The sequence below is a fragment of the Geotrypetes seraphini genome, chromosome 6 (assembly GCF_902459505.1).
Source record: "Geotrypetes seraphini chromosome 6, aGeoSer1.1, whole genome shotgun sequence".
Lineage (NCBI taxonomy): Eukaryota > Metazoa > Chordata > Amphibia > Gymnophiona > Dermophiidae > Geotrypetes > Geotrypetes seraphini.
This window is the reverse complement of record NC_047089.1, coordinates 233910724-233923288: the sequence shown is the minus strand read 5'-3', so window position 1 is coordinate 233923288 and position 12565 is coordinate 233910724. Positions and strand designations below refer to the sequence as shown.

At 46.2% G+C, this 12565-nt stretch overlaps 1 protein-coding gene across 3 annotated transcripts in view; it reads right to left on the bottom strand.

Annotated features, from left to right (window-relative positions):
* Positions 1 to 12565, bottom strand: part of TTC3 (tetratricopeptide repeat domain 3) — a 280528-nt gene that overhangs the window by 172490 nt on the left and 95473 nt on the right. For all 3 annotated transcript variants that reach the window (XM_033948613.1, XM_033948616.1, XM_033948614.1), the window contains exons 17-19: positions 10746 to 10809; positions 6268 to 6343; positions 751 to 888 (exon numbers count right to left, since the gene is read on the bottom strand). In XM_033948613.1, coding sequence (XP_033804504.1) covers positions 751 to 888; positions 6268 to 6343; positions 10746 to 10809 — 278 coding nt within the window. The remainder of the gene's footprint in view (positions 1 to 750; positions 889 to 6267; positions 6344 to 10745; positions 10810 to 12565) is intronic.

The window sequence follows — 12565 nt, the reverse complement described above, 5'->3', positions numbered from 1 at the left end:
TTTCCTCTCACAAGTGCAGTATGGTGACTTTTGAATTTCATTCTATTATTTCTAGCCATTTCTCCAATTTGTCTAGATCTTTTTGAACTCAAATTACACTTTCCGGGACACTATAATTCCCCTCATCTTGGTCTCATTCTCAAACTGCGGGAGGGTACCTTTCAAGTTGTTAATAAAACCACTGTACAGTGAAGCCAGTTTGACACGGATCAAGACATTACTTTTGAGTATGGGTTTTTAGACTGTTCCTCCTAATCTCATTCACACAATAGGAGTGTATTTACCAAATATAGCATAGCACAAATTGTTAATTCTCCTTATCTCTCCTTGTAAGTCTCTCTTAACTGTACCCTTCTCTTCTACTGCCAACGCCAGACTCCGTCCCTTCCATCTTGCTGCACCGTATGCCTGGAACAGACTACCTGAGTTGGTACGTCAAGCTCAGTCTCTGGCAGTGTTCAAATCCAGGCTAAAATCCCATTTTTTGAGACTTTTAACTCCCAACTCTGACCCACTTGTAAAGCGCCCATGTCCATTTTGTCACTCTCTTTATAGCTCCCTACCCAAACTGTCCTATTTGTTTGTCTGATTAGATTTTAAGCTCTGTTGAACAGGGATTGTCTCTTACATGGTTACGGTACAGTGCTGCGTGCATCTGGCAATGCTACAGAAATGATTAGTAGTAATAGTAATAAAGTTTAAACATTACAAGTACGTGACCATAGTAGGATGCAAGATCCTTGATCTTACCGGTAGTATTGTGGGAGATAAAATATTTAGCAGTTGTGAAAAGGCTTGGGCAGCACTGTGACAGCATTCGTTGAGCAATGATGTGTATCCATCATGAATCAGGGCCTTTGTCTTCTCTGTCAGCTCAGCTACAGTCAGCTACCAAAGCAAAAAATAAAAATCTTTAAAATGTTTCTGCTACATTATGAGTTACCCAGATATAGTAATGTGAAAAAGACACCCCTCCAATTCCTGATTTTCTCTATTATTGCATGCGTGTCACACTTAAAGGCTTCTTTTCTTTAAACAAAATGGAATACCCTTCCCCCAATGTATTTGCGGGGGTTAGGGGCAGAGCCACCCGCGAATATGGAAAAACCACAAATAATATTCAGGCCGGTTCTGCCCTTATCCCCTGGCTATTTTTAGCCCTCTAAGTCCCACCCCTTAAGCCTTACCTGGTAGTCTAGTGGGTTTTCAGGCAGGAGCAATCTTCCCACGCTCCTGCCCCGTGCAGATCACTCACAGGAAATGGCTGCCTTCAGCTCCCGTAGTCTCTCGAGACATTTCCTGTAAGCGATCTGCATGGGGCAGGAGCGTGGGAAGATCGCTCCTGCCTGAAAACCTGCTACACCAGCAGGTAAAGGCTTAAGGGGGGGAGGCTTACAGGGCTAAAAATAATGAAAAAAGTTTTCTGGTCAAAAATCACGAATAACCAAATCCGTAGATACGGAATTCGCAAATACGGAGGGGGAAGTGTAAAAATAATAATAATATTTATTATTTTATTTCTTGTATACCGCCCTGCTAGTAGTTCTGGGCAGTTCACAGCAAGAGAAACTGAAACATTTCAGTGAAAAAACACAATACAAAGGAAACCCAAATAAACACACAACACAATTTATATTTTACATCAGTTACTGAAGGAACAAAACTTGTTTGACACCCATATTACCTCTTCAAACTTAACTGCCCCCTTCTCAATCAAATGACCAAATTTTATTGGTAATTATATTCAGCTAATTGAACACACCCAGGCTTGATTGAAAATTACCATGACAGTGAGGTAGCTACCATAAAGTTTCAATAAGAACACTATGCCACAATCAAAGGAAATTCCAGAAGAAATGAGAACCCCCCACCCCCACACACACACAGTTGTGCAAACATATCAATCCGGAAAGGGTTACAAAGTCTTTTCTAAAGCTCTGAGATTCCACTGAAGTAGAGTGAAAGCCAATATCTTCGAAAAGACTATTTGAAACAGTGGTTAATCTTCCCAGGTGTGGCTGAACTGCCAAAATTACTCTAAGGGCTCAGCATCGACTCATCCAGGAAGTCAAAGAACATCTCAGAACGTCCAAAGAACTGCAGACCTCTCTAGCCTCATCTAAGCCTCAGCATTCAGGACTTCACAGGAAAGAAAGACTGGACAAAAATGGAATTCATGGGCGAGTAGCAAGGCAGAAATTGCCACTATCCAAAAGTAACATACTCATTTCACATTTGGTAACACATACCTGGATGATCCCCAAGTCTTCTGGGATAATATTCTATGGACAAATGAGTCAAAAATGGAAACACTTTTGGACAACATAGATCCCATTACGTCTCATCATTCCAACAGTCAAAGATGGTGGTATTGTGATGGTGTGGGAATGCTTTATTGCGTCAGGAACTGGAAAACCTGTCAATATTGAAGGAACTACAAATTGTGCACCATACCAGAAAATTCTTCAGGAGAATTTCCTATCATCTGAGTTAGAGCTGAAGCTAAAGCACAATTAGGCTAAGCAGCAAGAATGATCCAACGCACAAAAGAGAGTCTACATCTGAATGGCTGAGGAGAAATGAAAGGAAAAATTGTATCTTTGCTAAGTTTCTTTCTTTTAGTCCTGCCAGACCAGTCCAAACCTTGAGTTCATCGACCAGCGGATGTAGACAGAGAAAAAAATAGTTCCTCATGATTCACTCTATAAGGCAGGGGTAGGGAACTCCGGTCCTCAAGAGCCATATTCCAGTCGGGAAGTGGAGGGGAGGGAAATACTGCTGCTGCTGCTGCACAGGAGGGGGAAGGAATGCTGCTGCTGTACAGGGAAGTGGGGTGGGGAGAGGGAAATCCTGCTGCACAGGGAAATGGAGGGGGAGGGAATGCTGCTGCACAGGGAAGTGGGAGGGAGGGAAATGCTGCTGCTGCACAGGGAAGTGGGGGGGGAGAGAGAAAGGGGGCCAGGGAGCGAACTTGCTTTGCTTTGGGGGGAGGGGTGTGCTGGGGGGCAGGGAGCAATCTTGGTTTGCTTTGGGGGGGGAACAGAAGAGGGCCACGGAGAAAGACAAATAAAGGTAGGTAGGCAGGGGGCCACGGAGAGAGACAGAAAGAAAGACAGACAGAGGCCAGGGAGAGAGAGAGAGAGAGACAGAAAGCAAGAAAGACAGACGGGCAGGGAGTGAGAAAGTAAGAAAGAAAGACAGACAGCGTGAGAGAGACAGACAGAAAGAAAGAAAGAAAGACAGACAGCGGGATTCAGGGAGAGAGACAGACAGACAGAAAGAAAGACAGACAGTAGGAGGGAGACAGAAAGACAGACAGCGGGGGTGAGAGAGACAGAAAGAAAGACAGACAGTGGGGAGGAGAGAGACAGAAAGAAAGAAAGACAGACAGCGGGAGGGAGAGAGACAGAAAGAAAGATAGACAGCGGGAGGGAGAGAGACAGAAAGAAAGGAAGAAAGAGACAGGGGCAGGGAGAGAGACAGACAGAAAGAAAGACAGACAGCAGGAGCCAGGGAGAGAGACAGACAGAAAGAAAGACAGACAGCAGGAGCCAGGGAGAGAGACAGACAGAAAGAAAGACAGACAGCAGGAGCCAGGGAGAGAGACAGACAGAAAGAAAGATAGACAGCTGGAGCCAGGAAGAGAGACAGACAGAAAGAAAGACAGACAGCTGGAGCCAGGAAGAGAGACAGACAGAAAGAAAGACAGACAGCTGGAGCCAGGGAGAGACACAGAAAGAAAGAAAGAAAGACAGAAAGCAGGAGCCAGGGAAATAAACAGACAGAAAGAAAGAAAGACAGACAGCAAAAGGGAGAGAGAGAGAAAGAAAGAAAGATAGACAACGGGAGGGAGAGAGAGAGAAAAAAAGATAGACAGCGGGAGGGAGGGAGAGAGAGAGAAAGAAAGGAAGAGAGACAGGGGCAGGGAGAGAGACAGAAAGACAGTCGGAAAAAGGGGGTCAGGGAGACAGACAGACAGAAAGAGAGAGAGAGAGACAGACAACGGGAGGGAGCGACAGAAAGGGAGAGACAGGGGCAGGGAGAGAGAAAGACAGACAGACATATATTCTAGCACCCGTTAATTAACAGGCTTAAATACTAGTAGAAAATGAATCACAGGTAAGCCTGAACTAAGGCAGCCACATAGTAAGCTCCTGCTACCATATGGCCAGCCAAGCCTTCCAACCAAACAAATCAGCTGATTCTTTTTCCAATGGCATAATAGTCAACACCAACCAGTCCTTGTTATGGTTGGAAAAATCAGACAAGATACATGTTGGTCCCTGAAGGCCAAGCAAAGAACACCCTTTATGCAGTGGGAGGCAAGTAGAGATAGGAAAGCCGGCCAGATTGTTGCAATGCCAGCAACAGAAAGCAGGTAAGACTCTGGCTGCTGAAGGCAATGCAATGTTCACTTGTTTGTCGCCAATGCAAGCCATAGGGAGAAGACAAGACCTAGCCCCTGAAATCAAGTAGCATGGATCAAACCTGCCACTAAATGCAAAGCAGAGCCTACCTGCCATTGTCAGAGAATGATAAGGTGCAGAGCTACAAAACTGTCTCCAAAGACAATGTGCCTCCTCAAATATGCTCCTGAAGGGAAAAGTTCTTCCAGACATCACCACCAAGGCCACCTCAAGCTGACCGAACAGGTATTGGACAGACCCTGCCTCTAATGCAATATAATGCAGGACAAACAGAGACCCCAAAGATCACCTGGTATAGGCCAGATATGCCCTCGATGGTGCAGCACAGAAGGCCAGATATTGTCCTAAAGGCCACTTGACAGAGGAAAGATTGACATAGCTGATTCTTAAGATAAGCAGCATAAAATCTGGGCTACTCTTTGGGATCTTGCTAGGTACTAGTGATCTGAGTTGGCCATTGTTGGAAACAGGATGCTGGACTTGCCAATACGGTAACTCTTGTCATGTTCTTATGACACCGAAGGCTGAATCTGGCAACTAGGTCCTTGCCCTGGAAGGCAATGCAGCACAAGAACGTCTCAGCACCGATGACAGGCCTTGACAGTCAAACCTGAAACACAAACATACTAGCCACCAATGATGAACTAATAACAAGGGATCTGCGCTGGTGAGAAGAGAACAGGGCAGAAATGCTGCTAAGCAAAGATCCTACACGCTATAGAAGATACTGATCACTCAATAGAATGAGAAGGACATAGGCTGCAAAGACCACCCAGTTATCAGCCACAGATAGTCCAATACAAGGAAGCAAGGAACCCAGGAACCCTTAAAATCAAAGACAACAAAATTCAGGTCTTGAACACTACAAACAGTAAAATGCACCGACCAATTATAATGTGAGGCATCAAAAAAAGAATGAGTCTGTCTCAATAGCACCAGTTGCACAAGGAAACTCTTTATTTTAGGTATTTTAATACTAACATAAGAACATAAGAAATGCCGCTGCTGGGTCAGACCAGTGGTCCATCATGCCCAGCAGTCCGCTCACGCAGTGGCCCTTTGGTCAAAGACCAGCGCCCTAACTGCCTATCAAAGTTATATAAGCAGTTGCAATCAGGTACTCAAGCATTTTCCCTCTGTGTCCCGGTGGGATCACAATATATCTACTGTACTTGGGGAAATGGAGGATTGAGTGACTTGCCCAGGTTCACAAGAAGCAGTATGGGATTTGAACTCACAACCTCAGGGTGCTGAGGCTGTTGCTCTAACTACTGTGCCACTCCCTCCTCCACCAGAGAACCAGAATAATTCCTCCCTTGGATTGCTCCAAGAAGGCATAAGAATAGCCACATTCCTTGAGGAAACAGTCAACTAGCTCTTCATGCCAAATATCCTAGCCAGGAAACTCCTAAAGGTTCCAGCAGACCTTTGGCTATTGCCGGAGAAAGCCTAGCCACACAGGCAGCCACCAATAAAAGGATATAATGGAAAAGACCTGAAAGGTATGTCCTGCAGTATCCTCTCATGAAACTTGGACCAGGCACGTCAGTACTGAAACCAGCCTGGTTCCAGTACGTGGTAGCCACCCAGCAAAAACAAGGCGAGAATCCTTAGGAGCATCTAAATGGGCCTCCGCATGTGCGGATCGCCGGACTTGATGGACCTTGGTCTGTTCCGGTGAAGGCGTTTCTTATGTTCTTAATCCTATTTGACCATTCATACCAAAGTCCCATACCCCATGAGGGAAAATTACAATAGGGTGGGACCTCACTTACTCAAACTTCAACATGGCACCGGATGTGGTCCTCAATAAATGGGGTTTCTCTCCCATTGCTCTTACCTGTGAAGAATCACTGCAGGGTTTGGCCTTATTTATATCCATATTCTTCACATCACTCTTCAGAGCTGTGTGCTCCCTACGAGAGACAAGGGCTAATCACGTTTCTGAAAACATTGCTCCTTTTTTTTTTTTTTTTTTTTTGTAATCATGTTTATTAGAAAGGCAACAACAGAGGCACCAAAAGCTCAAACACTGCTCCTATTCAAGCAATGGCTACAATTACACAGAGGAAACCTTAGGACTTCTATCAGCTGTCCTTAAATAACTCTGATAGGTACAGTATTCAAATTTTAATTTACTAAATTTTCAAAATTGCTTTTCCAGAAGGCTGCCCAAGATGATTAAAAAATAACAGAATGCTTACATGCTAGAGAGTTAAATATTTGGAAATCCACATAGCATGTAAAGTTAAGGGGAAACAGAAAGAATATGAAACAGTAGCTGCCTGCTCAGGCCAGCAGATAGAGTATTAAGGGGGATGGGATTTGATATACTGCCTTTCTATGGCTTCAATCAAAGCAGTTTATATATTACAGTATATACAGGTACTCAGTAGCTTAGTAAAGGGGGGAGGGTACTTCCCTGGGTGCGGTCTTCGCGGGGGCACTGATGCCTCTCCTCCTCTCCATGTACCTCTTTAAATGTTCGCCGGTGCGAACAACATCTTCCACTTGCTGCTTGTGCCGGCCTTGGCTCCATTTTGATGCCACTTCCGGTTGTGGGACCAGGATGTGACATCAGAAGGGAGCCAAGGCCGGCATGAGCAGCAGATGGAAGCTGTTGCTTGTGCCGTAGAACATTTCAAGAGGCATGCAGGTGATAGGGAGCACTCAAGTGGCAGGAAAGAGTGGGGGGGCCACAAGGCCTGGCAATCCCAGGCACCAACCTCCCTCATTAAGCCACTGCAGATACTTATTTTGTACTTCAGGATTAAGTGACTTGAATTGAACCCACTTCCCCCTGGCTCGCAGGCCACTGCACTAACCATTAGGCTACTCCTACTAGTGCTAGTCTTTTTGCTTTTGTCTCTGTCATAAGATTCATTCCTCACTTAAATTAGAACACACTTAAACAGTGGGGAAGAGATCAGCCATGATGAAACCAACCCCTAACTGCATCATCTCCCCCCAAAACCCCCACAGACTAAGGACTGGCTGGCTGAGAGACAGGAACTAACACCAATGGATAAGGAATGAATAAAAAGAGAGATGAAGAAGGGTAAATGCAAGTGAAAGAATAGGCTTCAAAGAGTGATATACGGCAATATAATTAATGTTCAAGTGTGGTGGGGAGGGGTGTCCCAGATGTTGCACAAGGGAATGAGCGTAAAAGAAGGAATAAGGAAGGAAGTGAGTAATGCACCAAGGTACTTTAGGAGCAAAAGTATTCAAAATACAGAAGACAGCAGGGTAAGATGTTCAAAGTGAGTAAGAAGATGATAGCGAGAAAAGAAAGAGAAAACCACACAACCCAAATGAAACTTAACAGATTAGCAAATAAGAAGAGCAGAAGCTAGAGCACTGTGGCAACGGAGACTAACAAAAGTCCAGCAAAAGCTAAGCCTAGGTAAGAATGGACTGCTGAAAGAGTGGCCTAGAGATCTTAAAGCTATGATCAGCTACACCTGCTATATGAATCTTGGATGAGCCTCATTATTAAAAGGTGGTTAATAAACCTTGATAAATGAAAATATAATCCAATTGTGTATCTCTTGCTAAACAGAAAAAAGTGGCTTGCTTAGGGGTGAGGGAAAGTATGATTGAACCCTGCTTTCCCTGGTTCAAAGCCCACTGCTTTAAACCACAAGGCCAACTGGTCTTCACTTTGGATGCAAATATCTTCCCATTTGGGCCATGACGATGCTGAACAGTGTGCATCAACGGTACCCACCAGACCAGATCACTTTCCAAACTTTTTACTAGGGGTATCCTCAAGGAGGTGAGCATGTTCAAATGCCTTTTCTTCTACTGAGAAATGCCTTATCCTTCAAGTGTGCGCATCTCCCCCATTTCTACTTCCTCCCTTCTTCCGCAAGCTTGGGCAGTGAGCAGGGGAAGCGGGGGGAAAAAAACACAAACCCCCCAACAACAAATGATGGGGCTGCCCCTGGCCACCAGGGCTTGCACCGAAGAACAGCGTACTAGGCCAGGCCTCCCTCCTCAAAATGATCCTGCTCTATACACAGTGGTCGCAATTAACCCTGAAAGGCCCAATGAGGTCAAAGTGACCCCAACATTCAATTTTGAGTCTGCAGTGCAAAAATGGCTCAAAGTTATCTTTTAATTTTACAACTTTTCATGTGTTATTGTTACAAGTAGAGAATGGCATGGGAACTCAATTTCCCCGTCCTCGTGAGTTTTGTCACTGTCCCAATCCTGTAGGCTTTGCCTTAGCCACATAAGCCTTGAACACTTATGATTTTAAAGTGTTTGAGGCTTGTTCAGATGAGGACAGAGCTTGCAGAAATGGGGCAGGGGCAGGAAAAGAATTCATGGGGACGGGATGGGAAAATGAGTTCCCACAGGGACGGGGCAAATTCTGTCCCCGTGTCATTCTCTAGTTACAAGATAAATACTGCAAAAAGTTAAATACAGTGGTACCTTGGATTACGAGCATAATCCGTTCCAGGAGCATGCTCGTAATCCAAAATGCTCGTTTATCAAAGCGAGTTTCCCCATAGGAAATAATGGAAACTCGTTTTGATACGTTCCCACCCCCCCACCCCCCTCCCGAGGCCAGGGCGCTGCTCCCCCCCCCCCCCTCCGCGTGATCCGGCACCCCCCGTGAGAACAGGCACCCCCCACCCGATTAACTTTAACTCACCCCCCTGTCTGGCACCGGCATGAGAACCGCTCTCCCCCACTCGCAAAGGCCCCCCCCTCCCGCTTGAATCGGCACCCCCCCCCGCCCGACCAACTTTTACTCACCCCCCCTTTGGCACCGGCACGCAGCCCACAAGTGCCGGTGCCGCTTGAAGATCTTTTTTTTTCCCAGTCTCTGCCGGCTTTGAGCATGCATCTGCGCATGCTCAAGCCCTTCTAATTCTCCCTCTCACCGAGATTCTCGGCGAGAGGGAGAATTAGAAAGGCTTGAGCATGCGCAGATGCATGCTCAAAGCCGGCAGAGACTGGGAAGAAGATCTTCAAGCGGCACCGACACTTGGGGGCTGCGTGCCGGTGCCAAAGGGGGGGTGAGTTAAAGTTGGTAGGGCGGAGGGGTTCCTGTTCTCGTGGAGGGGTGCCGATTCGAGCGGGAGGGGGCCCTTCGCGAGCGGGGGGGAGCGATGCCGGTTATCGGGGGGTGCTCACAAATCGAGTCAACACTCGGTTTGCGAGACACATTATGCGAGAATGTTTTGCTCGTCTTGCAAAACACTCACAAACTGGGTTACTCGCAAACCGAGGTTTGACTGTACTTCCAAGCTGAGCGGCAACTGTCACTTAGGCCCATTGGGATCAATTTGACCCCAATACAAAAACTATTAATAAGCACTTACAAAAGCAACATTGTTAACATAAGTACATCTCTATTATAATGGAATAGCCAAGATTTCAAATATTTAAAAATACCCAACACGAATTCACATTGTGTGCAATAACACACCACTATTTTAAACATGGAATACAACAATAAGCAGTTTCAGGGTTGAACATCCTCTTCCGGTTAGCAGGACTCAGTGGTTGCAAAGATTTCTGGCCCTTCCAGGATTAAGAGAACACATATACAGTCAAACCTCAGTTTGCGAGTAACCTGGTTTGCGAGTGTTTTGCAAGATGAGCAAAACACTCAGCAAACTTTTGACTAGCAAACCGAGTGTTGACTCGATATGCGAGCACCCCCCACTGATAACCGGCATCGCTCCCCCCCCCCGCTCGCAAAGGCCCCCTCGCTCCAACCGGCACTCCCCCCCCCCGCACAAACCGGCACCCCCGTCCGAACAACTTAATCTTACCCCCCCTCACCCTGTCTAGCGCAGGCACAGATCGTGTGCCTAGAAGAACTTCCGGCTTCTGCCTGCCTGCCTTGAGCATGCATAGGCGCATGCTCAAGGACTTCTAATTCTCCCTCTTGCCGAGATTCTCAGCAAGAGGGAGAATTGGAAGTCCTTGAGCATGCGCAGATGCCTGCTCAAGGCAGGCAGGCAGAAGCCGGAAGATCTTCTAGGCACACGATCTGTGCCTGCGCTAGACGGGGTGGGGGGGTTAAGTTTAAGTTGTTCGGGCGGGGGGGCCGGTTCGTGCAGGGGGGGTGCCGGTTGGAGCGGGGGGTTGCAATGCCAGTTATCAGGGGGGGGGAACGTATCAAAGCGAGTTTCCATTATTTTCTATGGGGAAACTCGCTTTGATAAACGAGCATTTTGGATTATGAGCATGCACCTGGAACGGATTATGCTCGTAATCCAAGGTACCACTGTATTGCAAATTTACTTAATTGAGTTAACATGGAAAAATAATTTAAAACGATGAATATAATCTTACCTTAGCTTATCAGTTTCATTGGCTTTGCTCTCTGGCTGTGTTTTACCGTTTTTAGGCATCTGGTCTATTAAGTAAAAAGAATAAAGATATTGCTCTTTTCAATGAAGTATTCATACTCCCATCCAGATTCAATCAAAGCAGCATTAACAAAACAAAAATTAATTAATTCAGCTGGCACTTAATAATTAAGATCCTGTTTTAATAGAGAAAGCATAGATCAAGGGAAGGCAGGGATATAGGATAAAGGGTCATATCATTTAGCATTAACTTTTTTGGATTATTAACATGGGGGTGGGAGGATTATTCATATCCAACAAAAAAAAAAGTAAACATGTTTACAAGTAATGTAATGTTGTATCACTTAGGGCTCCTTTTATTAAGCTGCGTTAGGGCATTAACATGCAGAATAGCGCGTGCTAGACGCTAACGCCAGCACTGAGCTGGTATTAATTCTAGCCGTGTAGCGTGGGTTTAATGCGTGCTAAAATCCTGCGTGAGCTAAAAACGCTAGCAAATCTTAGTAAAAGAAGACCTTAATAAAGAGATTTCTAAGATCCTTTTTTCATTCTTTCCAACCTTATAGTTTTTGGAAAAGAAATTATACATATACAGTAAAACCTTGGTTTGCAAGCATAATTCATTCCTGAGGCATACTTGCAATCCAAAGCATTCGTATATCAAAGCGAATTTCTCCATAGGAAATAATTGAAACTCAGACAATTCGTTCCACAACCCAAAAACTTTAATACAAAATACAGTGGTACCTTGGTTTACGAGCATGATCCGTTCCAGGAGCATGCTCGTAAACCAAAACGCTCATTTATCAAAGCAGAGTTCCCCATAGGATATAATGGAGACTCGGATAATTCGTTGCTATTGCTGCCAGCCACCGACATAAACATAACAGAACTGGGGCACAGGGGCTCGTTCCACAGCCAACCAACCTCACTGGGGCCTTGCATCTTTAACTTCTTTTTCATTCAGTGCTTACATTCATGCCGGCTTTATCCTCCTCACTGTGCCGCGGTGCCTACCTTCATGCCGCAGTGCTCATTTCAAGCTGTGGGCAACAGTTCCCATGTTCCCCCCACGGCCGACCCAGAAGCCCTCACTGTGCCGCGGTGCCTACCTTCATGCTGCAATGCTCGTTCCAAGATGCGGGCAACAGTTCCCATGTTCCCCTCACGGCCGACCCGGAAGCCCTCACTGCGCTGCGGTGCCTAACTTCATGCCGGCTTTCTCCTTCTTGCCACAGTGCTCGTTCAAAGCAGCGGCCAGCAGTTCCCACGTGCTCCCCGCGGCTGACCCGGAAGCCCTCCCTCTGACATCGCAACGTCAGAGGGAATGTCTCAGGGCCAGCCGCAGGAGGCATGCAGGAGCTGCCGCCACGGCCCAGAGCGAACACAGCAAGGAGGAGGGAGCCGGCAAGAAGGCAATCATCCAGGGGCGGCAGATGGAACAAACGCATTGCCCTCGAGTTGGCCGCACGGGGCAGCAGGTTGGACACCCTAAAAGGCAAAACTGAAGTGAAAGAGCATCAGAAAGCATGCATTGCAAGGTATGAAGAGGGGGATACAGGATGTTTTACTTTGAGACATGCTCGTATAGCGAGTCAAGCTCTGTTTATGAGTCACAAATTTTACAAATGTTTTGCTCGTCTTGCAAAACACTCGTAAACCGAGGTTTGACTGTACTATACGTACTTGTATTGTAAGACCTCGCTCATTTAGAACAGTAACGCGTGAATACTGTATGTACTCGTTTTGCAAGACTTTGCTCGTTTAGAACAGTCACTACACTTCCGCCGCGTCAGAGAGAGA